This window comes from Penicillium canariense (assembly GCF_028826845.1).
Source record: "Penicillium canariense strain IBT 26290 chromosome Unknown utg000002l_segment0_segment0, whole genome shotgun sequence".
Taxonomy (NCBI): Eukaryota; Fungi; Ascomycota; class Eurotiomycetes; order Eurotiales; family Aspergillaceae; genus Penicillium; species Penicillium canariense.
The window spans coordinates 1,400,921-1,426,231 of record NW_026622729.1 but is presented as its reverse complement, the minus strand read 5'-3'; the positions used below and the strand labels follow the sequence as shown (position 1 = coordinate 1,426,231).

Sequence of the window (25,311 nt, the reverse complement as noted above, 5' to 3'; positions counted from 1 at the left end):
TCAGGATGGAAAAGGACAATTGGTCCTTCTCTGTGTAACAATGAACCTTTATGCAGCATCCACCCAGACTTGCATGGCATCAAGTTACAAGGTTGCCGGGGAGGTGGAACCCCGGAGTTCGTGGCGTGTGGGGTCGGGAGGCTCGGCAGTGGCTTTGAAATTACCCAGGGATTGAGAGGCAGGAGTGATGTTGGTTTCAAGTGTCGAGCTACAGGATAATCGAGGTGAAGACCGCTCGCGGAGAGTGCATACGTTGTCGAGGCAGAAAGGCAATCAAGGCTATCTTCAAGTCATTACGGGGACGATCCGGAAGCTGTAGTGTGATGCTCAAACGATGGGTTGATTTTCCATCCATGTAATGATTCTATGCTATTGTACGTCACACATGCCCCACTGTCAGTGAGGGGTTCAAGAAAGAAACAAAACAAGAGATTCGGCGATTGCAACTGAGGGAGGCTAAAGAACGCAAGAGGCGGACCCTGACGCCACGAGAGGAAGGATAGATAGGGCTATCGGCGATGAACGCGGACGGTGGAGAGAAGGGCAGGTAGATGAACGAGCCACAGGAAGAGATCAAACAAGGATTCTATGGACGAGCTCCCTCGTGCAGTCAGGCCGCTCTCGTGGTCGGAGCTCCCAGTTGGATGCCGAAGGGTATCGGAGCGCTAAGACCAAATGATGATATCCTTAATTATTTAAAGGCCACCACACATAGTCTCGACGATGATACCAGTGATCTGGTAAGGATCAGCGTTCGAAGCGGGGCGGCGGTCCTCGAAGTAACCCTTGCCGTCCTTGGCGACCTGGCGGGGGATACGGATGGAGCCACCACGGTCGGCAACACCGTATGAGAACTTGTCGATGCTGCCGGTCTCGTGGCGACCGGTGAGACGGGCCTCGTTGCCCTCACCGTAGACGGCGATGTGCTCCACGTGGCGGGCCTCGAACTTCTTCATGATGGCCTCGATGACCTTCATGCCTCCCTCGGCACGAGTGGCGGAGGTCGAGACGTTGGAATGGAGACCAGCACCGTTCCACTCACCCTTGATGGGCTTGGGCTCGAAGGAAATGCGGACACCGAACTCCTCAGCGACGCGGTGGAGGATGAAGCGGGACATCCAGAGGTGGTCACCCACTATGAGAAAGAAGCCCGTTAGTCTTCCGAAGGGCACTCTTGAAAACAACCGGGCATCACAAGGGGGGCGGGGGGAAACGTACTGTCAATACCGGAGCAGGGGCCAACCTGGTACTCCCACTGAGAGGGCATGACCTCGGCGTTGATACCGGAGATGTTGACACCAGCGTAGAGGCAGGCACGGTAGTGAGCCTCGATGATGTCACGGCAGTAGACCTTGCCGGTACCGACACCACAGTAGTAAGGGCCCTGGGCACCGGGGAAACCACCACGGGGCCAGCCGTAGGGCCAACCATCAGTACCGAGGAGAGTGTACTCCTGCTCGAGACCGAACCAGAACTCCTCCTTGGCGTGGGTCTCCATCAGGCGGGCGGCATCGTGGCGGAAGTTGAACTTGTTGGGGCTGCCATCGGCGTCCCAGGTCTCGCAAAGAACGAGGATGTTGTCACCCTGGCGGAAGGGGTCGGGGAAGATGGCGACGGGGCGCAGGTAGACGTCGGAGTTGTCACCGGGGGCCTGGCCAGTGGAGGAGCCATCGAAGTTCCACTCGGGAAGCTCCTCGACGGTCTTGACGGCCTTGGAGAGGGTCTAACAGACAGGCACGAGTCGAGTTAGTCGCATGTTTCGCAAGCCAGTTGCCGCCAAGCAGCAGAGGGTGTCCCCGCACGTGATGCGGATGGGTGCAGGGTCGCGTGCGAGAAAAATCCCGAGCCTTATCGGACGGCCGATACGCACGGGGCAACACCATCCCACCAGAGCGGAGCGGCAGAGGGGGAAGGCAGGTTGGGCGGGCATACCTTGGTCTTGGAGCGAGTGCCACCGTTGGCGTCAATCCAGACGTACTCGGCCATCACCCGACCGCGCTGGTCGAGGGACATGTACTTCATGAGCTATCCACCCCCATGGCAAGTCAGTATATGTGAGTTTCCTCTCTGGCTCAAAGGCCATTGTGGAAATCCAATGCATCAAGAATCAAACGCACATTCTCCGTGTTGGAGACGACAGTTGAATCAGCAGCCTATGAAACGAGAGAAGGTCGGTTAGCCGCAAGTCCAGCGCGCAATGAGTCACCCGGCGGGCCCTCGCAACGAGAAACGTACCATAATGAATGATTATGGGGTTGTGTGAGATTAAAAGGATGTATAGGGCTTGCGAGCAAGCAGACGTTGAGTCAGAGAGGGAAGAGAGGTAAGTTCCCGAAGGAGAAGTAGAGCAAAGCACGAAGATGTGGATGGGAAATCCCAAGAGAGGGGAGGAGGGTGAGTTTTTAGATGGTGGGGGACGGGAGGCCGATAAAGATTTAAATTTAGTCACGCCGCGAGTCTTTTGGGGGCAAACGAAAGAGGGAAAGTGTGGAAAGGTGGAAAGGGTGGAAAAGTGGACAGTGTGGGCTGCGTTGGGAAAAAAAAGGGTAAAAAGAAAAGAAAAGAGTAAAAAAATGAGGAAGGCGCGGATCAGCCCCCACCCCTTTCGGGTTAGCCGTCTCCCCAGTACGCACATTACACACATACAACATATCTTACCGTTCGTACGTGCCCTTTACACGCCCGTCAGGATCTGTAGGGCAACCATCTAAAAGTGCCTCATATTGACTGCATTCTCGCCCGACCTCGGGGACGTCCGTTGGGCAAAACATTGTGCTCTCGGAAAAGCAAAATCACTCAATCCACATTCCTTGTTCCGCGTCAATGGTTTCTTTTTCTCTCGTGATCCCTCCGGACATAATCCAACCATCCGACTCAAACGATACACCCGAGCCAAGCGCTGTGCCGGAAGAAGAGAGGCCTTCCATCCCCCGGCAACGCCACTCCAACTCCCCCGTGGCATCATCGTCGCATCATACAATGGCTGCGAAATCGGTCGTCGCCGAGATCTCCGACCCTGCCTTCCCCTCGGCGGGATTCTATTATTCATCGCCTGGACTTTATTAGGTAGTGAATGCTTCATCCACCCCCATGTACGGCCGTCCACATTCTGGATTTGTGCGGTCGCCCGATCGACCTCCGCATTCCATGCACCCGCGACACGGATCCAATGGCATATCAAGTCTCTGTACCCGTAGATCGTTCCCCGACACCTCGTGGCTCGTCCGCGGTGTCTGTCGTGATTAATCGCTTGATCGGGGCCCAATCAGCAGTCGGTCCTTGTCAGAGGCGCCGCTAAGATGATCAATCTCTCTGCTCCCGTTGGGCCGATAACGCTGAGAACGCCTCCCTCCAAATCAACCCATATCAAATGGAGGGGGGAAGTGTGAGATGCACATCGACCCCTCAATCGAATTCTGAGTCTCGTCCCTCGTTTTCCCTTCTTGTCTCTCCTCCCCGGTACCTGTCACCCCACGGAGAGGGTAGGACCGTTTTTCCAGAGTGGGAAAAGTCCGGGGGAGGGTTTCGCCCCCGGGAGGACTCCGGCGCTGCGGCCACTTGAAAAGCGCATAAGATCGACCCGGACGGGGATGGATCAACTCGCTTCATCAACAGGACTCGGGAGGATTCGATAGATGCACAGATAGCCTACGGAGTTGCTAATTCCTCTGACCAACTGGCACCAAGATCGTTCCGGTCATGGCGCATATCAGCTGCATGGGCCGGGGTAGATAGTCCACCGCCCAACTACATCTGCGACCGTTCTAGAACTACCGCTGCAGCTGCATCGAACTAGCCAGCCCGGTGAATCCAAAATCCAAATCCAAAAATCCTTTCGCGAGGATCGCGTCTCTCGATATCCGCCATGGCCCACAGGCACAGGTCGAAGGTCGAAGGTGCGACGTGACCGATCTCCTCCGCACTCACCCAGCGTGTCCCTGAGCTGCTCCCGACTCCGGCTGCGAAGAGCGCATGGCGTGATTCGTTATCCAGACCCCTCGCGCTACTGCCGCGTCGGTCTGCGGCCGATACGATCTATCTCTCCGCGGTCAGCCTGTCTGGGCCCTATCAGCGGAGTCCAAGGCCGTGGACATGTCGACGGAAAAGCGGACTTCGGCCCCCGTGTACCTGCAGCGATAGACAGGTTCAGACGATAGATATTAGATATACATCGACCTCGATACGTGGACCCGTCTACACGTATGGACATGTAATCGGGGCGCGCACGGCCGACCGGTATACGGTACCATACAGCCCGGGTATGTATAAATCGCTCGGAGACCTGGAGGAGCCCCCAGCTACCGGGGACTCGATCGCTCATTCACAGGCGCCGCCTATGGAGTGTGGCAAAACGCTCTCGAAAGCCCCCCCCGCCGGCTCACCAATCACATCCCCTCCATCTCGGCCAAGCCGCTGGAACCGCCCCGACACCGGCCATGGGCTCGTGGACTTGCCCCGGGGCTGTTCAGTACGATGGTTCCCGATTAGTTGGCGTGAAGGGGGGATCTGTGTATTATTCTTGTTTGAGGCGCGTTATGGCACTCGGTTATGTAACATAATCCACCGCATCTGGCCGCTCAACGGTGTCGGGTATCGGATCGCAAGGGAACGGAATCGCGAACAAGTCAGTGCTCTGGGGGAACAGGGATTCTCCAGAAAATTGATCCAAGGGGGAAGTGGCGATGCGATCTCCCTCCCCCGGGTTTTCTCGAGTAAAATGGTCGAGGAATCGACAAGTCGGGGGTTTTAGGGATCGGGGTGCGACTTGGTGGCGGGAGCTGATTGGGGCGGGGCAAAGGCACGCACAGGTTTTTCCGATCGTCAGCCCTGTATAGAAGCCCCGAGAGGACAGTAGATAGATATTTGGGATGCTACGGTCGACATTCAAGAAACCTATTTGAAACGATAGTTCCTTCGTCCATGCATCGCCTGCTCGGGAGGCGTCTCCGGCGTTGCACAACCAGGCCGCTATTTTCTGCACAGCCGCAACAAGAATAGCAGCAGCCAGTGAGACACCACGGCGGGGTCGTTAGTCATCGTGGCCTGTAGCTGAGTCGAGTCGTACAGAGCATACCAGGCAAAAGGAAGACCGGGAAAATACCATATCGGCTAAACAGCCGAGTATTGCTCGGTCAAACCAGGAAGAGCCGAATGGGAATTATTCAATCGCGGCGGGGGCTGCGATCGACGAGCACCCGGATTGCTTATCATCCACCTCTGATTGGCTGAGGGGCTGTCTGACACATTGTGCTGACGAGAAAGGATGGCCCCTCCGAGGCATATCAAAGGTGGGTTCTCTCGTGCAGGATGGCGTTCGAACGCCGAAGTATAGGATCCTCCATGCGTGAAACGAACAGCCAAACGGAGCTCGTCTACCGTTCGTACTTTGTCTCTGCATCGGTGCGAGGCATTTTGCCGTTGAGCATTTGTCGTTGAGCATTGTACACAACATCTGCTCGAAAATGCGTTCACGGAATATGGGCAAGTAGATAGAGGGGTCCGGTTTGCCAGGCACCGCTGCGGGGCTCTGATAACAGGAACAAGCTAACGATGTCATCTGACGCACGCTGCTCCAGCGGCAATCACAGAAGCCTTGGGTCAGAACCGACCGGGCCCTGATAGTGCCTCGTAGTCTGCCCGTAGCGAGAGCTAACTTGGTCGATAAATCACTCAGGCGTTATTGGTTATTTTCTTAGTGCGCATCGGGCCTATCAAGTTATGGGAGGTGTAGTATATACGAACTGTACCTCATACTGTACGGAGTCCACACCTTTCAATAATGGTTTCCATCAACCTCTCTCGATCGTGTGGGGTGATCTCCGGACAGAAAAGCAAGGAATCGACGTAATAACTCAGCTGCTCCGCGCAGCCCACCCCACATGATAAACGTATCTGATCGACGGTGTCAGGAGCGATGACGCTGCGGGATGATCTCGTGGTCACCTTGGGGGTAGGAAGATCCTCGGGGATCGAGCGCAAGTAGTAGCACCAAGTGAGGTGACTCGGCTCTCTATGGAAAGTGGTCGCGGTGCCTTTTGGGCGGTCAGGGCCACAACAGTCAAGCTGGGCGGTACCTACGTCATGTACTAGGAACTGTCGAGTGGGGGGGGGTCTCGGTTTATCGGGTTACGATGCACACGATCGACGGCCCGACTGGGGAATTGTGGGATTCGTAGATTCATAGCGTATATTGTACACTTCTCAACGGGACCTCGACCCCGGAATAACTCGAATAAAGAGGCTCCTGGTGAGGGTGCCATGCGACTGCAAGCTAGCGGAGTTTACATATGACACGGCAGAGCTGGTCCTTATGGGAAAACTCTCATGTTGGGCTCGGATGCACCGTGGCCAGCCTGAACCGGGAAACATTCCACAAAATAGTTACCGACGGCGCAGTGCAGGCGTGGTCGTCATCCACTGGACGTGTGGCCTCAATGTCAGCTCCATCGGAAGGGACGCGCTAACCAACATACAGGCGGGAGATGTTGTCATCGTGTGGTGACATTGTGAGATCCCACCAGCGGCCGCGCTGTGCTCCGACCCAGCCCTGCAGGGACTGAACAAGACATGGTCAGGGGACTAACAAGGGTAATCGAGGCCGAGATTCGAGACACGAGAAACCCTCCAGCTCCCAAAGTCCTCGGCTGGTCAGCCTCACCCGCCGCCGGCCCGCTGTCGCAGCCAGCGCAGGACCCACTCGACCAGGATCCTCAGGTCCTGTGAGATCTCAAGAACCCGGGCGATCTTCTTGTGGATATCCTGCAGCGCTGGCCCGGCGGCGTTGGTCCCTTGCATCGCCGCATCGCCGCCGTCACCGCCCTCCGCACCACCATTCAGAAGCTCGGCAGTGTCGACGACGGACACGCGGCCATTCAGGCCAATCTCGAAACAGATTGAGACATGTACTGGCTCACGCAGAGACTTGTCGGCGTTGTTGCCGGGGTCTGTGATGAGCAGCATCAAGGCCGGGGCTTGGCCGAGTTGCGTACGTAGCGTCACGTCCACCTTGACATCGTCCAAATAGTCTTCGCCCGGGAATGGAGACGCATTGGAGGAAACCAAGAACGCGCGTGAGAAACCATCGCCAAGGAGGGCTTTCAACTTCTCCTCGTTAGGGTCATCGTTGCTGAGAGTAATGATACCATCTTGAGCAGGGAAGCCCCATGATTTTTGGCCCGCAGGATCCGATGAGCTGGTCGGTGTCACCTTTGAAGGCTCTTGTTGGTCATCCGTGTCCTTGGCAGGCTGGTTAAAGATGTTCCGTATCAAACTCGCTAACAAAGCATATTGACGGAAAACCTGGAGCTAGTTAGCATTGCAGAGAACCTCGAGAGAAAGGAGTGCATACTGGGAGAATATCAGCGAGTTGTCGAGGGTGCGAAAATGGAAGATCACGGATAGTACGGCCAGCAACGGACTCAAATGCCTGGAATGTGTAGCTGTGCTGGTTCGTGTAGGGTGTGCCCATCGAATCAAAGGCCTGCGCCGACATCCGGCGCTTTCTCCGGCCGGGTTGCGGCGTAGATACCAAGGGTAATCCGTCTGAAACCAGCAACCCATCATATGTAACCATCTTGAACTCTTGCGGTAGCTGCATCCCAAGATGCCGATAGATTTCGGAGGCTGCAAGGATTGGAAGGTCAAGGGGAGGGTCCAACTTCGCAACGAAACGACGATTGGGAGGTGACGATTCGAGCATGCTAGAATCCAGAGCCATGGGATCCGGATGATTGCCATGAGACAACCGCATGGTCTGGTGAGGGTCAAGCCAGTTCACGGATTCTGTGGGACCACCTGAAGCGGCCGACACGCTGTTCTGACCGGGTGCGAATACCTCGCTTCCCACCCATTCTTTAGAGATGCGGAGGGATGGATATCCTTCTTCACATTCGAGCATCACAGTCCATATCTTCAGCTGCTCGTCAACTCCTTTTGCGGTTTGGTCTTGAGGTGGGTCAATTGCCATCGCATCGGGGGAGTTTTTCTGCTGCTTTGCATCCAGGACCTTGGCCTGCTCAACCCAATATTCCAGACCTAGTCCGATCCGAGATCCTTTGTGCATGCTTGGGCGCCCAATGACACCTGCACATAGATGTTCGTAATCACCGCCGTATTTCCCGTCCTTTCCTTCCTCGGCCCAGATCCGCTTGAGATTCTCCTCCAGGTTTTCCAATGCCTCGAAACAGTTGACTTCTTGACTGAGCTTGTCGAGCTTTGCAAGCCAGTGTAAATTCTCGTGGAACCCCTGGAGCGACCTCCATTTGCCGTGCTCGACATCTTCGAGCGGTTGCACAAGGTTCCGCTTCAGGACCGCGGTAGCTTCTTCTCGTCGCTCACCTTCCGTGTACTCGGGGGTCGCGTATCGCAGACTAACATTTTTGACAACGTCGTGACCGGCGTAGAATTCGATCTCCAGATCGACGAAGTTACCGGCGATGTTAATGTCATTATCTTGCCAAATCGATTCAAATCCCTCCAGCTGGCTCAGTCGCTCGATACCTTCTCGGGATACACCTCTTCCCGCAACGCGCGCCCGAAGGCACTGAACCACCTCCCGGATTCGGTGCTTCTGTTCCTCGTCGCTATCGCGCCCAACGCCGCTGAGCTTGAGACCCTGCATTCCCAGATTCTGGATATCATTCTCGTTCATTCCCGGTCCGACAAGGCTGTCATGAACTGCTGGTGATGGACTAATACCAGTGAAGCCACCAAGGGCGAGAAGTGCTGACGGTGAACTGAAATTGACCGCGTCGTCGACGGCGCTTGTCACGGCAAGAGGTGTTGCATACTGATGCGCAGGGGCGCTGACCTGGGGTACATGACCAGGCCCTGAGGATGTCGGCGTTCTTATTGACGGCGATTTATGAGCGAAGGACCGAAGAGGCGCAGAGGATGGGTGCGGAGAAGAGGTGAGGTGGGTTGGCGTTGCGCCAGGTTTGGTCGATGGAGTTGCCATGATTGGCTCAGAAGCAAAGGCGTCCTATAAATGGAACTGCGGCTATCCAATAATTGAGGAAACTTATCATCTCAGAGTGGAGTATGCAATTGAATCTGGGGATCCTTGAATGCGCAACCAGCCGATCATGGGCAAGTGCTAGCTTCGGAAGTACTGCAGGCGAAGGGTGTCAACAAGACGCGCGGATCGAGACTTGATATCGATCGGCAGCTTCCTCGCTCAAGTCGACCGTCACCAACGCTTGCAATTAGCAGGCGCAAAGCTGCGTTTGAGGTGTCGTTCAATAAATAAAGACATTCACGTGAATAGGTATTTGAAGGTTGGTTGGTGTCCACCGCCCTGCAGACCGCCTTCTATCTGCACAATGACCGAATGTGGAGCTTCGGAGCTCCAGCAGCTTCACTGATGCTCATTTTCACCTGATCGGACATTTCGCGATCTCTAAAAGAGGCATACAGATGTTTGCAACAAGAATAGTCAGCCGACAGGTCTTCGGGGCCCCCAGGTGGGCACAGGCCCGCTTCGTGTCCACATTGGAGGGAAACCCTCACATTGTATGTGAATTCCGCGCAGATAAACAGCGATGCGATTTATTTATTTACTGATGATGCCATAGTATGTGTTTCCCAGTGAGAGACCAAGTAACTCTTATATTCTGTCGCTCTTGCCTTCCGAACCGGTCAACCCAGATCTCGCCATTGGAGTCTCCTCAAAGTTGCCGCCCACTCCAGACTCGCTCACGGAGAATCCCAAGTTCCTCAGCATCCTCCAAGAGGTCCTCGCCAAGCATGCACATGAGGATCCAGACGCACAGTCCCAGGCACAGGTCATGGCGTCAACATCGGGGGCAAACCTTTACACGGGCGGTGTCCTGACAGCCCACCGGCGGGGAAAGAGAAGGCGCTCTGAAATGGGTGACTCCAGTGGTGGTGCTAGCGGCCAAGGTGGAGCTGGTTCTGCTGGCAGAGGCGGCTGGATTCATGTCTCGGATAGCAGGCGGCCTCCTGAGTTCGGAAGGATTGCATGGTACGATGCCTGCCAGGTCGAGAAGGGTTGCGATCACAGCTGACACCGTACAGGCCAGAGGATATCTTCGGAAGTCTCGAGGTAGACGGAAACGGCCAATTTGTTGGTGGAGATGGCAAATATCAAGCAAGTGGTATGGTTTCGATGGCCTGCTGGTGGTAGTGTGTACTGTTTCAGCTGACACCTTTATTGCAGGCACATACAGAATGATCACGCGGAACGGAATGTGAGTGTTAGACAAAAGGCCTCCCTATTAATTTGAATGCTAACCTGGAAGATAGCTTGGGTTTGACTCCCTTCCTCAGGGAAAAGCTGGTTCAGCGACTCCGGGAATTGGAGAAGTAACAAACTCGTTCTTAATGCCCTCCCTGCCACGCAGTTCTTTGTACGATAGTGTATTATTTGGCTCCGATCGAAATAAATGCCTCAGCCATGACAGGAGATTGAATGTATTCCATTTTTTAAAAAGGAAAAAAAAGATATCCAATACTTATTTTCATCATTCTGATCAAACTCCAACGGGCATCCCGTCAGATGTGAGACAAATATATATCGGGGATTCCTCATCTCCTGGCACCACAACGAAGATCATAAAATTATTAGGTTGAGATCATAACCTATTTCATTTGTAAACTTGTTGAAAATCTCATTCATTTCTTAAAAAAGTTTGTTATTCGTTGTGATCCGTCCGGCGGCTTTGACGTGCTGGCCTTCTTTGTGGGCGTATTGCGCGTTGCACTGCGCATTTTGGACTTCTGCGGCGACGGCGCGGCTGGGACCTGATGTATTTTTGCTTTCTTGCTTTCGTCATTGGCACTCGCTGTGTCCGGACTGTGCTCTCTCTTGACCCCATGCTCGGCGGTGTCCTCTCGTTCTTCGTCTTTTTCACCCTTGATACCAGATTGCTTCTTCGGAGACACCTCTTTCGCCTTGGCATTAGCAAAAAAGTTGGCAATATTACTCTTGTTTTCCTTGCTGTTCACGGGGATAATGAAATCGGGTGAATTGTTGCCAACTTTGCCGACTTCTTTTGAGACGGGATAGCACTCGAGCTCGCCTTCGTAAGGTTTAAGAATTGATTGCAATTCTTTCGACCAGGTCTTTCGGCTAGGGTCGAGCCATGTTTTCATCTCCTCGCTTCCATAGTCCATGATAACAGGCATGCGGTCATGAAGGAACTTCAAATATGGATTCGAGGAGGTTGTGATCACGGTGTACGTGTATAGCTTCTCATCGGTGTCTACGCGCGAGCAATTAGCCCAAGTCAACCCCAACTTTCAACAGGGGCGCCAAGAGAACGCAGCACATATAGGATGAGAGAAAAAGCTCACTTTCGTATCTCACGCAATCCCACAGCCCGGCAAAGCACATCAGGTCTCCGTCCTTGCGCCGGACGAAATGCGGGACCCTCTCTTTGCCCCCTGGACCCTTCTTTAGCCATTCGTAGAAGCCTTGGCAGATGACAATACAGCGCTTGCGCTGTTTCATGGACGTCCACATGCCCCGGTTTTCGATCAATGAGTCATCGCGACAATTGATGGTGCGCAACATAGAGCCGTAGTCGGGCTGTCGCTTCGTCCAGAACGGAATGAGGCCCCATTTCATGCTCTGAAGTTTGTATTTGGGCTGTTTTGTATCTACGGGTTCATTGGTATCCCGATCATCATGCTTCTCTCGTTCTGGGAGGTCTTCACGCCGTTCCCGGTGCGCTTCTGTGTCCCGGTCGGAGCGAGAATGAGGGTCAGCGATGTCGGCACGGTAGACCGCGCCGAAGCTGCCTGGTGCAAAGTTGTATGTCTCGCGGACCTCATCGTCATCTGGCGCTTCGTCTACTTGCATGCCATGTTCCTGAAGCTGCTGTTGGATGTATGCCAAGCGCTATGGATCGTCAGTAGGTGGCACGTTCGGTTATGGGGTAAGCCAGGATGTGGGCAATAGTCAAGACCTACCACGCCCAGAGCGTAGCGCCCGCACATCGTAGAGGAGAATAAGTCGAATAAAGGCAATTTACGCCCTGTCTAGTACATATCATTCATGGCGCAGATAAAAGCTTCGTGCATGCAAACGGAAGCATGTAGGCAGCAGGGGAACTTCACAAATCCGCCCTCGCGACGTCATTGGGCCAAGACCGCTCAGTGGAAAAACGGAGCGCGGCCGGTCTATCACGTACCATCTCCAACGACCACTCGACACACCTCCACCTGGAAATTGGCACAGCGTCTAGTTGTTGATTCTTGCCAGGCTATTTTACCCTTTAATTGCACTCGATACAGACAGCTCCAATGTTCCGCGCAGCCTCGCGGCGCGCCAGCGCCTCCGCTCTGCACAGCGCACCAGCACAGCGCCAGTCGTGGACACGATCAATATACAGCAGCAATGGCCGGCCAACACTACGCCCGAGATGCCCTAATGCTACTGCCAACCTCCTCGCCATCCCCCACACCCGCCACCTTACCATAGCCCAGAAGATACGCCTGAAATACCGCGAAGCGTCCAAGGGCGTGTTCCGCAAGAATCCGGTCCTGCTGCCCCTTGCCATCTTCTCTGTGGTTGGGGGTATCGCCGTCTTCGCATATGTTGCTTACGTGGAAGTCACTCGCGTCCAGCCTCAATACCACAAGTTCCCTCCGCAAGTGGCCGACCAGCTGCGCACGGCAGTGTACTACACCGAGATCGATCTGAATCCGCCCAAGGCATTGAAGGCGTATAAGGAAGCCCTTCGGGTAGCTGTGGAGTTGGGTATGCACCCCTTCTCGGACGAGGTGCTGGGCATCAAGCTGCAAGTCGCGATGATGTTGGAGAAGGCAGGCTTAGTCAAGCCTGCAATCGAGGTGCTGGAGCGGACCAAGAACGAAGCCCTGAATTGGGTCGAAGAAGGCCGCAACACGGAGTCTGCACCGGTGGACAAGCTGAAGGTGGCACGGGCGCCCGGGCCAGCAAAGATCGCGCCAGAGAATGTCCAGATTCACGAGGACGGGCTGGAGGACGCGGAGAAGCAATTGAGGGAGATGCAGGAATTTGAGGCCAGGCAGCGTGACCGGGCGCTGAAGAAGGTTGTCGGCATGGAGATGAAGCTTGCCGAGCTGTACTCGAGCGACTATATTCAGGACGAGAAGAAGGCCGAGGCTGCGCAGGTCGCTGCTGTCGAGCTGTGTCTGAAGGAGATGCACCGCCGGCAGAATTTAGGCCTGCCTGTGGGTGGAGGAGATTCTGGCGAAGGGAATAGCGAGTCGTGGCTGAACATGACCGAGATTGCTACAGCACTAGCTGAGCTCGCCGATACGTATACCGCGAAGGACCGCAGCGAGCTTGCCATGCCTTTGTACCTGCGTGCATTGGAAATGCTCCGCGTGGCAGAGGGCAACTCTCCATCATGCAAGCAGGTCGTGCTGCTGAATAGCGTCGCTGGGGCAATGATTGGCCAAGTACAATTGCCGCCAAAGTCTCGTCCTCAGGAGAAGCAGACCGTCTCGCAGGAGCAGACCATCGATAATGCCCGGCAATGGGCCCAGAAGGCTATCGATGTTGCTGCGCGCATCCAGCCGCCGGTCCGCGATGAGGAGTGTGATATGACCTGTGTGGCCGCAACCTACAATTTGGGTGAGATTGCGGAACTTCAGAACAAGCCGGACGTGGCGCAGCAGCGGTATGCCGAGGCCAAGTCGTTGGCAAAGGGACTGGGCTACGAAGAGGGCATTTCTATGTCCGATGAGGCTTTGAAGAGACTTAACAAATAAAATTGACTGCGCATGGATGGTGAGCTCAATGGACATTGTGATCGTGTAAAATCCAACTCCAGCCGATATAGATATTCATGGCCGAGTTCATAGACTTTCTATCGAAAGATAACAATTGAGGGACCGCACATTGAAAGGTCCAGCTGGTCTGGCCTCCGCCCACATGGTCTCTTCACCACTGGTCAGGGTCTGCTCTAGAATGGAGTCACATACTGGTGCCCGGAAGAGCTACGTAATCTGGCAAGTTACACGATGCAATGAATCACACCTTATCTACGCAGAGCAACTTGAGTGAAGAAAAAATAGGAAACATTTTGATGCCTTGTGTGGTATTAGAACATCACATGCCGTCACAAGATTCCAGACATTCGATTTAATGGCAAATCGAATAAGCTAGGCATACCAGAAAGCCTCCTGGGCCGAAACCCCTCGGCCGCAAAGAGTGCTTCATTGCTCGTGGCTCATACATCCCAAACCAAACCAATGCCCTTCTTGTTCTGGTTTTGAACTTTTTTTTGATTCCCTTGGCGATAGATCAAAAAGAGGCCTCCTCCCTTCTCCGCTCACAACCAATCAACAACAGATTTACGCACGCGACATAACACCCCAGGCACGGATCTTGTTGTCGGTGTAACCGGCGAACAGGGTCTGGCCGTCGGCGGACCAGGCGAGGGAGATACACTCGGGGTCACGGCTCTTCTTGCCCTTCTCAACGTACTCGGGCTTGAGCTCATCAACCTTGCTCTTCTTCTCGAGGTCGAAGATGGTGATGGAGCTGCTGGTGGCAGCGCACAGCCAGTAGCGGTTGGGGGAGAAGACGAGAGCGTGGATCTCATCGCCGGCGTGGAGAGAGTAGAGGTGCTTGGACTCGTTCAGGTCCCAGAGCATGGTGGTACCGTCCTTGCCACCGGAGGCGCAGAGGGAGCCATCGGGGGAGATGGTGACGGTGTTGATGTAGCCGGTGTGACCGATGTGGTCAGTCTGCAGGCGGCAGGAAGCGAGCTCCCAGACCTATATCGTGGAAGAATGGTCAGCGTCACTGATACTCGTCCAAATCGATGTGTGAGGTGTAGTCAAGAAAAATTTTCTCCTGTCCTCCTCAAATTCAATATCACGAAGAACATTGAAATTTGGGATTCCATCAGGCATTGGTGATTGGTTGTCTCATAGCCGGTGAAGGCTCTGAAGTAGCAAATACGTAGAATATGCAAACATCATGTGGGGGAAATTGGCAAAGATGCAAGGGTTTCCAAAATCGGGGGCGGGTGAAGCGTACCTTGACGAGCTTGTCCCAGCCAGCGGAGACGATGACGGGGTTCTGGGGGTTGGGGCTGAAGCGGACGCAGGAAACCCACTCGGTGTGGCCCTTGTCGGTGATGGTGAACTTGCAGTCACCGAGGGTGTTCCACAGCTTGATGCTGCGGTCACGGGAGCCGGAAACGATCTGGCGGTTATCGGCAGAGAACGAGACGGAGAGGACATCGTTGGTGTGGCCGACAAAGGTGCGGGTGGTGTTGCCGGTAGCGAGCTCCCACAGGCGGAGGGACTTGTCCCAAGATGCGGACAGAGCGTAGGCACCGTCGGAGGAGATCACCTATTAAATAAAAAAAAAGACCCGCGGTCAGTCAAGCGCTCTCAAGTCTCTGCTCGATCCTTGAACAAAATTCCGGTTTCATTTTGCCTTCCATTGGATCCTTCGATATCTCCGGCGTGACCGAGAGGGGGCAAGATTTGGTGACATACACAGTCAGAGACGATGTGGGAGTGGCCCTCCAGGCTGCGCTTGGGGTAACCGTAAGCCTGCTCATCGCGAGTCAGGTTCCAGATGATCAGGGTCTTGTCGCGAGAGCCCGACAGCAGCATGTTGGGGCTAGAAGCCGAGTAAAGTCAGACGGGATCTCTTTGCGAAAAATTCGGAGCAGTTGGCCTTACTTCTCCAGAGAGGTGGCGAGGGAGGTAACCCAGCCATTGTGGCCCTCGAGGGTGCCGCGAAGAACCAGCTGCTCAGCCATGATGGGAGTGAGACGATGAAGGAGAGAGGATTGGCGGAGTAGGTCGTTGACGCTGGGGAGATAAAATCGCAGAGGGAGGAGGTTGGCTGCGTGCCCGCTCAAACCCTAACCCGGTTGGCTGTCGCCTTGTGTGGTTCCGCCGTGCCCTAACCGTAAGCGAAGACCACGTGATGGTCCTCGGCCGCCGTCGGAGTATACTGGAGTTTGTATACTTCCGACCATCGTAATTCGACATACACTTGTTTAGATGCGACAAACTCCCAATTGAACTCTTGTAAAGCTTTTACGAAAGCAACCTATCCGAATTTCAATGCTCTATAACCAACAAATACCGATCTCTCAGCTTACAAACCACGACAACCATTCATATGATGACATCCAGATGGGGACCATCTGTAACGACTGGTTTTATTATGGACTCAATGAGACCGTTGCGAGATGATAGGGCTCAAAAAACCGAAAGAGATTTTAGGAGAACTGCCAATGCACATGCTACTTCATTTTTGTTGATCTATAAGTTCCAATCCGGCAAAACTATACACGGGCTATCGGTTCCGCTCTTAAAAGACCTATCATACAAGTATAAATCAATCAGACACGCTGCAAGTTTCTAATTAGTTGAAGACCTGCACATTAGGCATCCGGCCCAAACCACCGCCACCACCAGTCTTCTTATTCTTCGCGGACTCAAAGCCAGTTGCACTCTTATCGCGCACATGCGCCCTTAGCAGCCGCAGCACCTCCGAGTCACTCCACCGCGATGGAACAGGCCGGTATGCCGCCTTGAATGCGCCGATTGTCTGCGCCCACTCGCCACTCTTGGCGCCGGTGTTCTTCCACGTCTCCGTGACTGTGTCCTCCTTAGGAGGTTTGGCCGCCTCGGGAACCTCGGAGGGCGGGTCTTGCGTTGCCCAGTAATAGATGTCCCAGTCATTCTCGTCCAGGAAGCGGTCATACTCTTGCAACTGGGCGTGGCTCATGTTGCGCAGGTAGACGTCGGCAAAGGTAGAGAGGAGGAGGTCGGATTCAAGGATGCCGCGCTTGCGGCTTTGGTCTGTTGGGTGAGATGGTCAGATTGTATTCATCAAGGAAACAACACATGGTGACGAACATAGTAGCCGGGCTCGCATGGTTGTAGCATCCTCGCCAGCTCTCTTCAATGGCTCGACCTTGAATTTGATGCCCTCCATCTCTCCCACCTCCAATTCGGGCTTCTGCGGCCCCTGGTCCTGCCGACCACCTGTGAAATGTTCGAGCTTTCCTGTGTACGCGTCTTCGGGGTTCTTGAAGCGAAGAGCCGTCGTGCCAAACGAACGGTTGATTGCCGAGGCCAAGCGCGTGTTGAATGATGCTGGCGCAGGTCGCGTCAAACGACTGATGATTCGCGAAGCAGACATTGTGGAATTTGTAGCCCTATATCTCGAGGGTTGACTAGGAACAGTGGAAGGCGAAGAGAAGTGGTGATAAGCGTGGAATTATTAATGCAGGCTTGACATCATCTGGAGTATTGACCCGAAAAAAGGTATTCCGGGGCCTGCATATCCCGATGTTTGCAGTGTTTGTCGGTCGGCCGCTCCACTGGATCGCCGGGGATTACACAGCGGCCTCGGGATGCATGGGGATATACTATACTGCAGATCCATTGAAACGACGTATGTGTTAGAGGACTCAATTAGACAATGTCATAGCCGTCAACTGATCCAGTCGCTGAATTTGGCGTTAATGGATCAAATTAATCTAGAAGTAGAGTAGAGATCTATCGGCTGCTTTACGGTAAAAACAGTGTACTAGAAGTGTCTACTACAGTGACGGAAGTGAATGATTAAACCTCTGCCTGCGGCAGGGCGTGTATTTTATATCATTCAGGTCATGACTATTAGAACAGAAATGCCAAAAGACACGAGCGAGTACATAAACAGCCAGCATAGCGAAACTCCCCATGCAGCAGCACTTCGAATCCAAGATCGAACAAGTAGAAATGCGGAAACATCCAAACCATGTATGCAACTCGTCAGTCCCCCACTCAAACTAACAGAAAAAATCAGCATCTCATTCTATCTAAATGAGATGCTTGGAACGGAAGTAGGCCCGCAGGTACACAACCTGCCACGCCCCCAGGCCGGCGAGCATGCCCATCGTGCCGAACGCGAACCACTTCACTCGCTCATTGGTGCTTTCGTTGGTATCGCGCAGGCGCTGCTCACGTGCGCGCAGGTACTCCATCTCCGTGACGATGTCAGCAACCATCTCCTCGATGCGGCGGAGATCGGTCTCAACGGGCTTGAGCTTCTCCTGTGCTTGGATGGAAGACCAGTCGCGGGCGTCGGCACCGATTTCGACATCGAGTTCAATTTCACGGGAGGGGTTTGCGACAGCGTCTATAGCGGGAGTTTGGTTAGTGGTGGGCCCGGGATGGGCATGGTAACGAAGCGTGTTGACGGGAACTTACTGCGGCTGTCAAGCTGGTTCTCAAGACACACGTCGAACGCGGTGTCAGCGGTTGAAGTAAACGCCTGGCGCACTTCTCCCACAATATCCTTCGGACGACCATGGTCATTGCCCATAGCATCCTTGATCTGAATTGCAAACGCCGGTACGTTAGCCATCACGTTCCGCACATCGAACCTCCCTCACCATTCTTCGTCAGAAGTGAACCCCCCAGAGCTCCCCGGAAAGCGTAGAACATACGTGCATGTTAACTCTCTGACCATCGCCCTTCTGGCCGCTCACAATGGCTGTGACCACGACTAGCTGGTCCTTCGACACAATGTTGCGAACGCATCGCTCGTTCTTGCCCGAGGTGGCGGGGAGATCGAATTTGAGGGCAGACGCGAGCTGTACCACGAGAAGGAAGAGTGCGAGGATCGACCTCATGGTGAATGGAGAGGAGCCCATGGTTGGCGGGTTGGTCGGTGGTAAACAGGAGAGCTGTTGATGCCACCTGGTAAGGGGACTTGGGTGGGATCAACAATGTTCCGCGGCAGGACATGGGGTTGCGCCACATCTCCTCAGCCACAATCCCTGGCCATCTCAATATTCTAAGGACAAACCTCACCAAATTGTGTTGAGGATTCGATGCCTAGTGCATGAATTGATACCTCAAACATGGCAGATCAACGTCGCTTCTACATCTAATTACCGATATGCCCCAAGACAAGGACATTTGAGAGTGGGAGCCCTCTTTATCCTCTGCCCAAATCGCAGGCTAGCTTGGTAGAATCAACCATAGGCACGAATGATAAATCCTTTGAGAATAGACGGAGGTAATTCAATTGGTATAAATTTCCAGCAACCTTCCTTCGTATGACCTGAACTAACAAAGCAATCTACCAGTCCTGTCCTTCCCAAATAGTCTCTGCGATTTCCTCCAGTTGTTGTTGTGAGATTTCGACATCTTTCTCCCGCGGGCAAGTTGGCTGGCGACCGAATAGACTTTCAAACGAGATAACGATAGGATGATGAGAGACATTTGTCTGCTCCCCTTTTTTGGTAATCCAAGTGACCTGGGAGCGATGGATCCTGTCGTTTTGCCACACCCACTTTTCAATCCGGATTTCTGGCTTAGACCGATTGATCCGGAGTGTAAGGCATATGTCGGCATTGCCTTCATCAGGGTTCAACCAAAACCGGACGTCGGAATTCAATTTCGGCTCCGTTTCCGACATCGCAATCTCGAGCGTAACTGAGGGTGAGAGGGGTTGACCACGCGCTGTTCTTTTGGGTCCCCAGCCATAGTCAGGCGCTTTCCCCTTCGTCTTCTTCCTTTCAGTAAGTGCCCCTGGATATCCCCGGAGAGAAGAGAATAACCCCATTTGCGATACGTTGTCGCGAATCATGCTGTTCATGATATCGGCCGCCCAAGCGTGTGGAACTAAAGCCATGATGGCTAGGATAAGTTCTTCGTTTGTATCAAATGCACGGCAATATCGTCTGATGGATGTGTCTGCGTTTTGAGGATCGAAAATGGTTTGGATGGTCTCTTTGCTTGCATGAAATAGGACGTATTCGCTTGTGTCCATCGAGGCTTCGAAGCGATCAGGTATGGAGTTGAGGACGTCGAAGAATTGCGATTCTCCATGGTATTTACATCGTTTGATCGAAGGGGGCAGATCTTTGAGGAAGCTGCCTTGGTGCTTTGGCATCTTGGTGATACTAAAACATATGAATAGGAAGATTTTGAGATATGAATTGATCAGAAAGTGAATGAGGAGTGAGAGATTGGATTGATCAAAGTGAATGAGGAGTGAGAGATTGAACGCTTACTTTGAAGATTACTTAAAATTACTTTTATTGCCAATTGGGGGTAGAACAAAATGATATAAAATATACCCTGAATAGGTTACTTCATGATGACACTTTTATCCACCGGCTACGGGAGACAAAAGCGAAATGGTTTTGGGTCTAAGATATCTGGTAGCCGTTTAGAATGGTCGTCGGACCAAATTTCTGCCCTCTTACCGAACAAATTGCTGAGAATCAAGTGATAATGTACTCGACTCAAGAGAATTCCTAGTCATGTTTACAGGGAAAGAAAGTGAAATGAAGAAAATGGTTTCCGAGCGTCAAGGCTTTTAGATACAGGCACAAGGACTTCAAACATGGTATCTCGCAAAAGTTCACAAAAGGAAAAACCAAAGACGTCCGTCAAACCAAAACACGGGGTAAGAATCGAAAATAGACATATCCAAGATAACCCAGGAGAAGAAGAGAAGAGAACAAGGAAATAAATTCAAGTGAAGGTCCATATTAGTCGTTCAGTTCTGTAGAGTATCACATCCACCGAGCGTGGAGGGTAAGCAGTTCAGTTCCGTTCATATCAAGGAAAGAACATTGAAACAAAGAGGAAAAGTGCAACAACGAAAAAGCCACCTGGGTGTAGCTGTATGATACAAGCAACGAGAGATAAGGTAAATACCACAGGGCGTGAAGCTCTATAAAAACAAATGATAGCGTAAATGTTGAGGAAAGAGAAAGTTGAGACGGAAGAAGAAAAATGTTCTCAAACAAAACGATGGACATGAGGTATGTGGATCGTTAGATAAGCTGAAACGCTCAAAGCATGACATCGAGTTTGTAAATGAATCCAGATGAGGAGACTGGGGTGGGATGGAGTGGGTTGAGCTGAGTTTACACCTCAACCTTCCTTCGGCGCACGAAGAAGCGCGAGAAACCGCCCTCTTTCGCCTTAGAGCCTCCAGCCCGTCCGGCAGGCGGCTCTGGGGGCCCGGTGTTGCGGAGGAAGTCTGCCAGCGCGGACGTCTCGGTCTGCCTGTTGGACGCGGATGGGATGGTGGCCGGGTTGCGCTCCCTGCCGACCTTGTAGGAGTAGTTGGAGGCTTGGGGCGGCTGGGAGTTGAGAGTGCTCTGGGAGCGGAGGGAGCTGATGGACATCTTGGAAGAAGGGGACTTGTCGGCGGAGGTGGTGCTGCGCATGAGCCGGGATTTCATGCTCGTGGAGCTCGCAAAGCCAATGGGTTTGTAGGAGGGAATGGTGATGTTGAGCGGCTGAGGTTGTGACTGTTCGATGTCGGGAGGGGGTGTGCTACGCAGGAAGTCCATCAGGCTTTCCTCCTCGCGCTGGGGCGGCTTAGCGCTGATGAGTTCGTGGAGCAGGTCGTCATCATCATCGTCGTCGTCGATGGCGTACGGGTCCGAGGCGCGGCCTGGAACGCGACGCTGCTTGCGGACAGGGACAGGGCGAGTGTCATCTTGCATCGCAGCGCTTGTTGGCGCAAACTTCGTTTGATCGTTCCCGCGGTTGGCCGAGTCCAGCAGTCCGGTCCGCGAGCCAAAGGACGTCAGGGACTTGCTCGGCGTAGAACCATCCCGGCTACTGGCAAATGAGCTGCTGGTGGTGTGATCCTTCTCATTCTGCGAAGATTCGAATTGGAGATCATCTGAGTCGATGGTGTTGCGGAATGGTGCAACCGTACGTGGGATACGATGTGCGCCGGGCTGCGGTGGGCCCTCGCGAATGAAATCAATGAGTTCGGAGGTCTGCGAGCCTCTTGTCTCAGCAGGACGAGCCTGGAGACGGGTCCTTTGTGGGGTCAAACGAGACGTGTTGGTAGTGCTGGTGGACAAGCTAGATGGGGGTCGAACGGGTGAGCTAGTCATGTCCGTAGAACGGGGTTCGCGCGCTTGTCCCGTTGCAGAGGGCTTCTGGTGCAAAGATACCCGGGAAGCGATGGGAATATGCTTTGGAGACTCGGCGGACTTGGTATGCCCAAAGTTCCTGTCGCCGGCGTGCCGAGAAGATAGAGGATTTTGTGACCGAGGGTCCTCTCCTGGTGGACCCGTGTTCTTGATGAAATCAGCGAGATCAGTGGTGTTCGTGGTGTCAGACCGCGGGATCGGTCGAGGAATATCCGGAAAAGTCATCTCGCGGACGCTTCGGGGCGTCAGTGTGAAATGGATCGTCTCGTCGCTGTTAATCAACTTGTCGAGGTCCGTAGCGTCGTTATCCACAGAGCCTGCGCTACCAGATGCCCGGCTTGTCTCGGATGAGCTACGGAGACGCAGCGAGGGAGACTCCCCCGGTGGGCGATTCATGAAACCCTTCAGTTTGCTAGACACTTGAGATGTAGTAGAACCAGCGGTGACTGGACGCTTATCACGAGCACTGCCGACACTGTCCGAACGACGGGTTTTGACCTGAATAGAGGACGATACTGAGGTATTTGGGCGAGGCATGCGCTGAACTGCAGCTCGCTGCTCAACTGTTGGAGAACTGCGGTTGCTAGAGGTGCGGTTGCTAGCCGTGACCACGAGTGGACTGGGTCTGTGGCGGCGGGATCGTTCCGATCGCTCGCTCTCCGTAGCAGATACCGGATAAGAGGAGTCGGAAATGTCAGCAAGCTCTTGAGCGTCAGAATTTTGTTCCGTGGGCTTAGTAGTCTCGGTCGGCTCGGTGGATTTTTCAACAGTCGGCCCCTGAGGCTCCTGAGGCTCCTTGGGCATCGCTTGCTTGATCTCAGGCACGATCGCAGGCGTGGAAGTCATGGCGGATTTATTCTGATCGCCATCACCAACATCGCTATTGTCGCCAGGAGAATTGATAGCCTCGATAGAGGCGGCAGATGGTGCGGGTGTGGACTCGGCCCCTTGCGTCGCTGGCGGCTTCTCGACGACCGACTGCATGTCGGATTCACTAGTATCTTCAAAGATCGGCTTTGCATTGAGGAGTGCAGGATCCCTGCTGGGCTTCCGTCTGGGTCGCTGGATTGTCGACGTCAGCGTGGGCTTCTCACACATCCCTCGCCCCTCGATCACCTCGGGATCCTTGGTTGGTGAATCGCCTAGGGATGCGACCAAAACACCAGCGCTGTGATCGGTCGTAACGTCGTCATCCTCATCCTCAAGCGATCGCAAGGACGCAACTGTCTCGTTGACTGGAGGAGCCGCAACAGCAGCAGATGCAGCAGCCGGAGGCGACGCCGGTGGTTCCTCCTCCTCCTCCTGCACCACGGACATCCTGTCCTTCTCTGCCGATTCCGCCGCAGACTGCTTTAGGGCCTCCTCGTGTGACGTGGTGATCGCGATGCCAGGGGCATTCTCTTCCGCATCTACATACTCCGCTGACTCGTCATCCTCGTACATGGTTTCGAGCTGCCTTTTCTCCTCGGAGGTACTAGGAGACGGCTGATCGGCGGTGGCAGCATGGTCAGCCTGCGGGACCTGGCGCGGTGGGCTGGCCGCCGCATTGGGCAACGACCTCGAGCGAGCATGGCGAAGGCTCTTGGCATTGTCAATGGCCCCAGCACTCACCGGAGACCCATTGCTTGACCCCGGGGACTTGGGAGCGAGGGATGGCGACGACAAGACCATCAGACTGCGCGGTCGCACTTTGTGCGCCACCATGGCCTGCATGGTCTGCACCTCACCCTCCAACTCGGCAGAGTAGCCGGGAACCTCAATCTCCTGCACATCATAATCGCCCATGGGAAGAGGGACAGTGGCAGGGTCGACCGGGGCCGGAATCTCCTCCGGGAGGGGGTCTTGAGGGGTCAAAGGCTCCTCGATGGTCGCAATGCTGCTCTTCCGGCTGTTCGCGAGGGTATTGTAACCGCGGCGACGGAAGGACTCGTGAGACAAGGTCCGCGAGAGTGTCGTGTTGCGTCTGCGCTTCCTCCACGTGCGCCACAACCGGCCGAGAGTCGCATTGAGAGCCAGTTTCTCCATATCCAGATCCTCCACCACGAGCCGGTCGATGCGCTTCCGATCCTCCTCCTCCTGCTCATCGGCCGCATTGACCTGGCTATCGTTCAGTGACGCCGACAATCGGGAGCGCGCCGTCTCGCCAGCAATCACAAGGGCTCGCTCGCCGATATACTCGATAATCGAGGTCAAGAAGATCGCTGCTGCTGGCGTAATGTTGTTGACGTGGCTCGTGAACCTACGGGGTGCACCCTCGGTCTCCCCCAGGCCCTCCTGCGCAATAAACTCATCCTCATCCTCCTCTTCCATGTCACCTAGCCGAGTGTATACCATACAGCGCAGGCGTGTCAGTCTCCACGAGCGAACGAGATCGAAATCGCCGCCCGGTTCCTGTCCGCCCCGAAATTCCGCCTGCTCATCCTCCGCGCCTCCCATATACTCGCTCAACTCCTCATCGGCGGTGGCCACCACCTCCGAGGCCAGTCGCGGCTTCAGTACGTCTGCGAGCGCGGGTCGAATGCAGGCGAGCTGGGTCGACTTGGACCCGGCCAGGACATTGAACAGGAGGTTGTCAAGGAAGCTGTTCAGCAGGGCGAGCGCGGCGGGGGTGACCAGCGCGTTTGCGCCGGCACCGGTCTCCTCATCGTCGGCGACAAAGTCGGCGGTGTTGAACTCTTGGTCGGAGGTGATGATCTCCGAGGCCGCGGAGGACGAGATGAAGGCCGGCGGCGGGCGAACTGAGGGAGGCGCCATGAGGTTGACTCGGGGGTGTTGCGAGTCGCTGGAGAGACTGGTGCTGCTGCGCGAACGGCACAAGGTCCCAGCGTCCAGGAAATCAGATCCTTTGTAATGTTGCATCGCGAGGAAATCGGGCTGGTCCCGGGGCGTTCTCTCGTGGATGACCAAGCGGGTTATTGCTTTTGCGAGCCTCGGTGGGCGTTCGTGTTTTCCCTCTCTCCCTCTCTCTCTTCGGGGTTCCGGGTTTCGCGACCCTCGATTGGGAGGGTGTGAGAGGTGTGGGAGGTGTGTTGCAGAAGCGGGACTGGGTCGGAATCAAATCTCTAAATCATCCTGTACTCCCACCAGGCGCAAGGTCAGCCCGAAACATTCTTCTGTCGTGAAAGCTGACATCCAGACACATGGGGGGATCATTGGGGGCCATGCGGCCATTGCAGCCATTGCGCCCCCTGGGGGCCTTTTTTTGTCTTCCTTTGGCGGTTGGCGTCGCCTTTGGCCGAGTTCGTACGACTCTGAGGGGCCATGCAGGCAGGCAACGTCCGCCGAACATGGCGCAAAGCAAGGGAAATTCTCACATACCCGTGTTGACCGGCGCGAAAGCGAGTAATCATGCCGTCCGCGATTTCAGCATCCGTGAAACGAGTGTCGTCGGGGTTATGGGGGGAGGGAGGGCAGGAGAGGAGCG

At 54.4% G+C, this 25,311-nt stretch overlaps 10 protein-coding genes across 10 annotated transcripts; 2 read left to right on the top strand and 8 right to left on the bottom strand.

Annotated features, from left to right (window-relative positions):
* Positions 1 to 695: 695 nt before the first annotated feature.
* On the bottom strand, positions 696 to 2,238 carry glnA (glutamate--ammonia ligase; the record flags this gene model as incomplete). Its single annotated transcript, XM_056685851.1, has 5 exons — positions 696 to 1,135; positions 1,219 to 1,723; positions 1,933 to 2,025; positions 2,118 to 2,153; positions 2,236 to 2,238. 5 exons carry the CDS (start codon positions 2,236 to 2,238, stop codon positions 696 to 698), a joined length of 1,077 nt encoding a protein of 358 aa, XP_056544593.1.
* A 4,416-nt stretch (positions 2,239 to 6,654) lies between these two features.
* Positions 6,655 to 8,956, bottom strand: N7482_003725 (RNA polymerase II mediator complex middle subunit MED1; the record flags this gene model as incomplete). The annotated part of the gene is made up of 2 exons (XM_056685850.1): positions 6,655 to 7,299; positions 7,349 to 8,956. 2 exons carry the CDS (start codon positions 8,954 to 8,956, stop codon positions 6,655 to 6,657), a joined length of 2,253 nt encoding a protein of 750 aa, XP_056544592.1.
* A 458-nt stretch (positions 8,957 to 9,414) lies between these two features.
* On the top strand, positions 9,415 to 10,327 carry N7482_003724 (uncharacterized protein; the record flags this gene model as incomplete). Its single annotated transcript, XM_056685849.1, has 5 exons — positions 9,415 to 9,510; positions 9,573 to 9,982; positions 10,036 to 10,115; positions 10,178 to 10,208; positions 10,264 to 10,327. 5 exons carry the CDS (start codon positions 9,415 to 9,417, stop codon positions 10,325 to 10,327), a joined length of 681 nt encoding a protein of 226 aa, XP_056544591.1.
* Positions 10,328 to 10,632: 305 nt separating this feature from the next.
* N7482_003723 (SOS response-associated peptidase) lies at positions 10,633 to 11,958 on the bottom strand (the record flags this gene model as incomplete). The annotated part of the gene is made up of 3 exons (XM_056685848.1): positions 10,633 to 11,222; positions 11,314 to 11,860; positions 11,932 to 11,958. The coding sequence occupies 3 exons, from the start codon at positions 11,956 to 11,958 to the stop codon at positions 10,633 to 10,635; spliced, it is 1,164 nt and encodes a 387-aa protein (XP_056544590.1).
* A 306-nt stretch (positions 11,959 to 12,264) lies between these two features.
* On the top strand, positions 12,265 to 13,719 carry N7482_003722 (TPR domain protein; the record flags this gene model as incomplete). Its single annotated transcript, XM_056685847.1, has 1 exon — positions 12,265 to 13,719. One exon carries the CDS (start codon positions 12,265 to 12,267, stop codon positions 13,717 to 13,719), a length of 1,455 nt encoding a protein of 484 aa, XP_056544589.1.
* A 585-nt stretch (positions 13,720 to 14,304) lies between these two features.
* cpcB (40S ribosomal protein RACK1) lies at positions 14,305 to 15,731 on the bottom strand (the record flags this gene model as incomplete). The annotated part of the gene is made up of 4 exons (XM_056685846.1): positions 14,305 to 14,730; positions 14,996 to 15,313; positions 15,463 to 15,589; positions 15,652 to 15,731. The coding sequence occupies 4 exons, from the start codon at positions 15,729 to 15,731 to the stop codon at positions 14,305 to 14,307; spliced, it is 951 nt and encodes a 316-aa protein (XP_056544588.1).
* A 614-nt stretch (positions 15,732 to 16,345) lies between these two features.
* On the bottom strand, positions 16,346 to 17,128 carry N7482_003720 (succinate dehydrogenase assembly factor 2; the record flags this gene model as incomplete). The annotated part of the gene is made up of 2 exons (XM_056685845.1): positions 16,346 to 16,785; positions 16,843 to 17,128. 2 exons carry the CDS (start codon positions 17,126 to 17,128, stop codon positions 16,346 to 16,348), a joined length of 726 nt encoding a protein of 241 aa, XP_056544587.1.
* A 661-nt stretch (positions 17,129 to 17,789) lies between these two features.
* N7482_003719 (p24 family protein) lies at positions 17,790 to 18,626 on the bottom strand (the record flags this gene model as incomplete). Its single annotated transcript, XM_056685844.1, has 3 exons — positions 17,790 to 18,109; positions 18,181 to 18,307; positions 18,420 to 18,626. 3 exons carry the CDS (start codon positions 18,624 to 18,626, stop codon positions 17,790 to 17,792), a joined length of 654 nt encoding a protein of 217 aa, XP_056544586.1.
* A 431-nt stretch (positions 18,627 to 19,057) lies between these two features.
* Positions 19,058 to 19,873, bottom strand: N7482_003718 (uncharacterized protein; the record flags this gene model as incomplete). Its single annotated transcript, XM_056685843.1, has 1 exon — positions 19,058 to 19,873. One exon carries the CDS (start codon positions 19,871 to 19,873, stop codon positions 19,058 to 19,060), a length of 816 nt encoding a protein of 271 aa, XP_056544585.1.
* A 985-nt stretch (positions 19,874 to 20,858) lies between these two features.
* N7482_003717 (uncharacterized protein) lies at positions 20,859 to 24,746 on the bottom strand (the record flags this gene model as incomplete). Its single annotated transcript, XM_056685842.1, has 1 exon — positions 20,859 to 24,746. One exon carries the CDS (start codon positions 24,744 to 24,746, stop codon positions 20,859 to 20,861), a length of 3,888 nt encoding a protein of 1,295 aa, XP_056544584.1.
* Between the last annotated feature and the right edge of the window lie 565 nt (positions 24,747 to 25,311).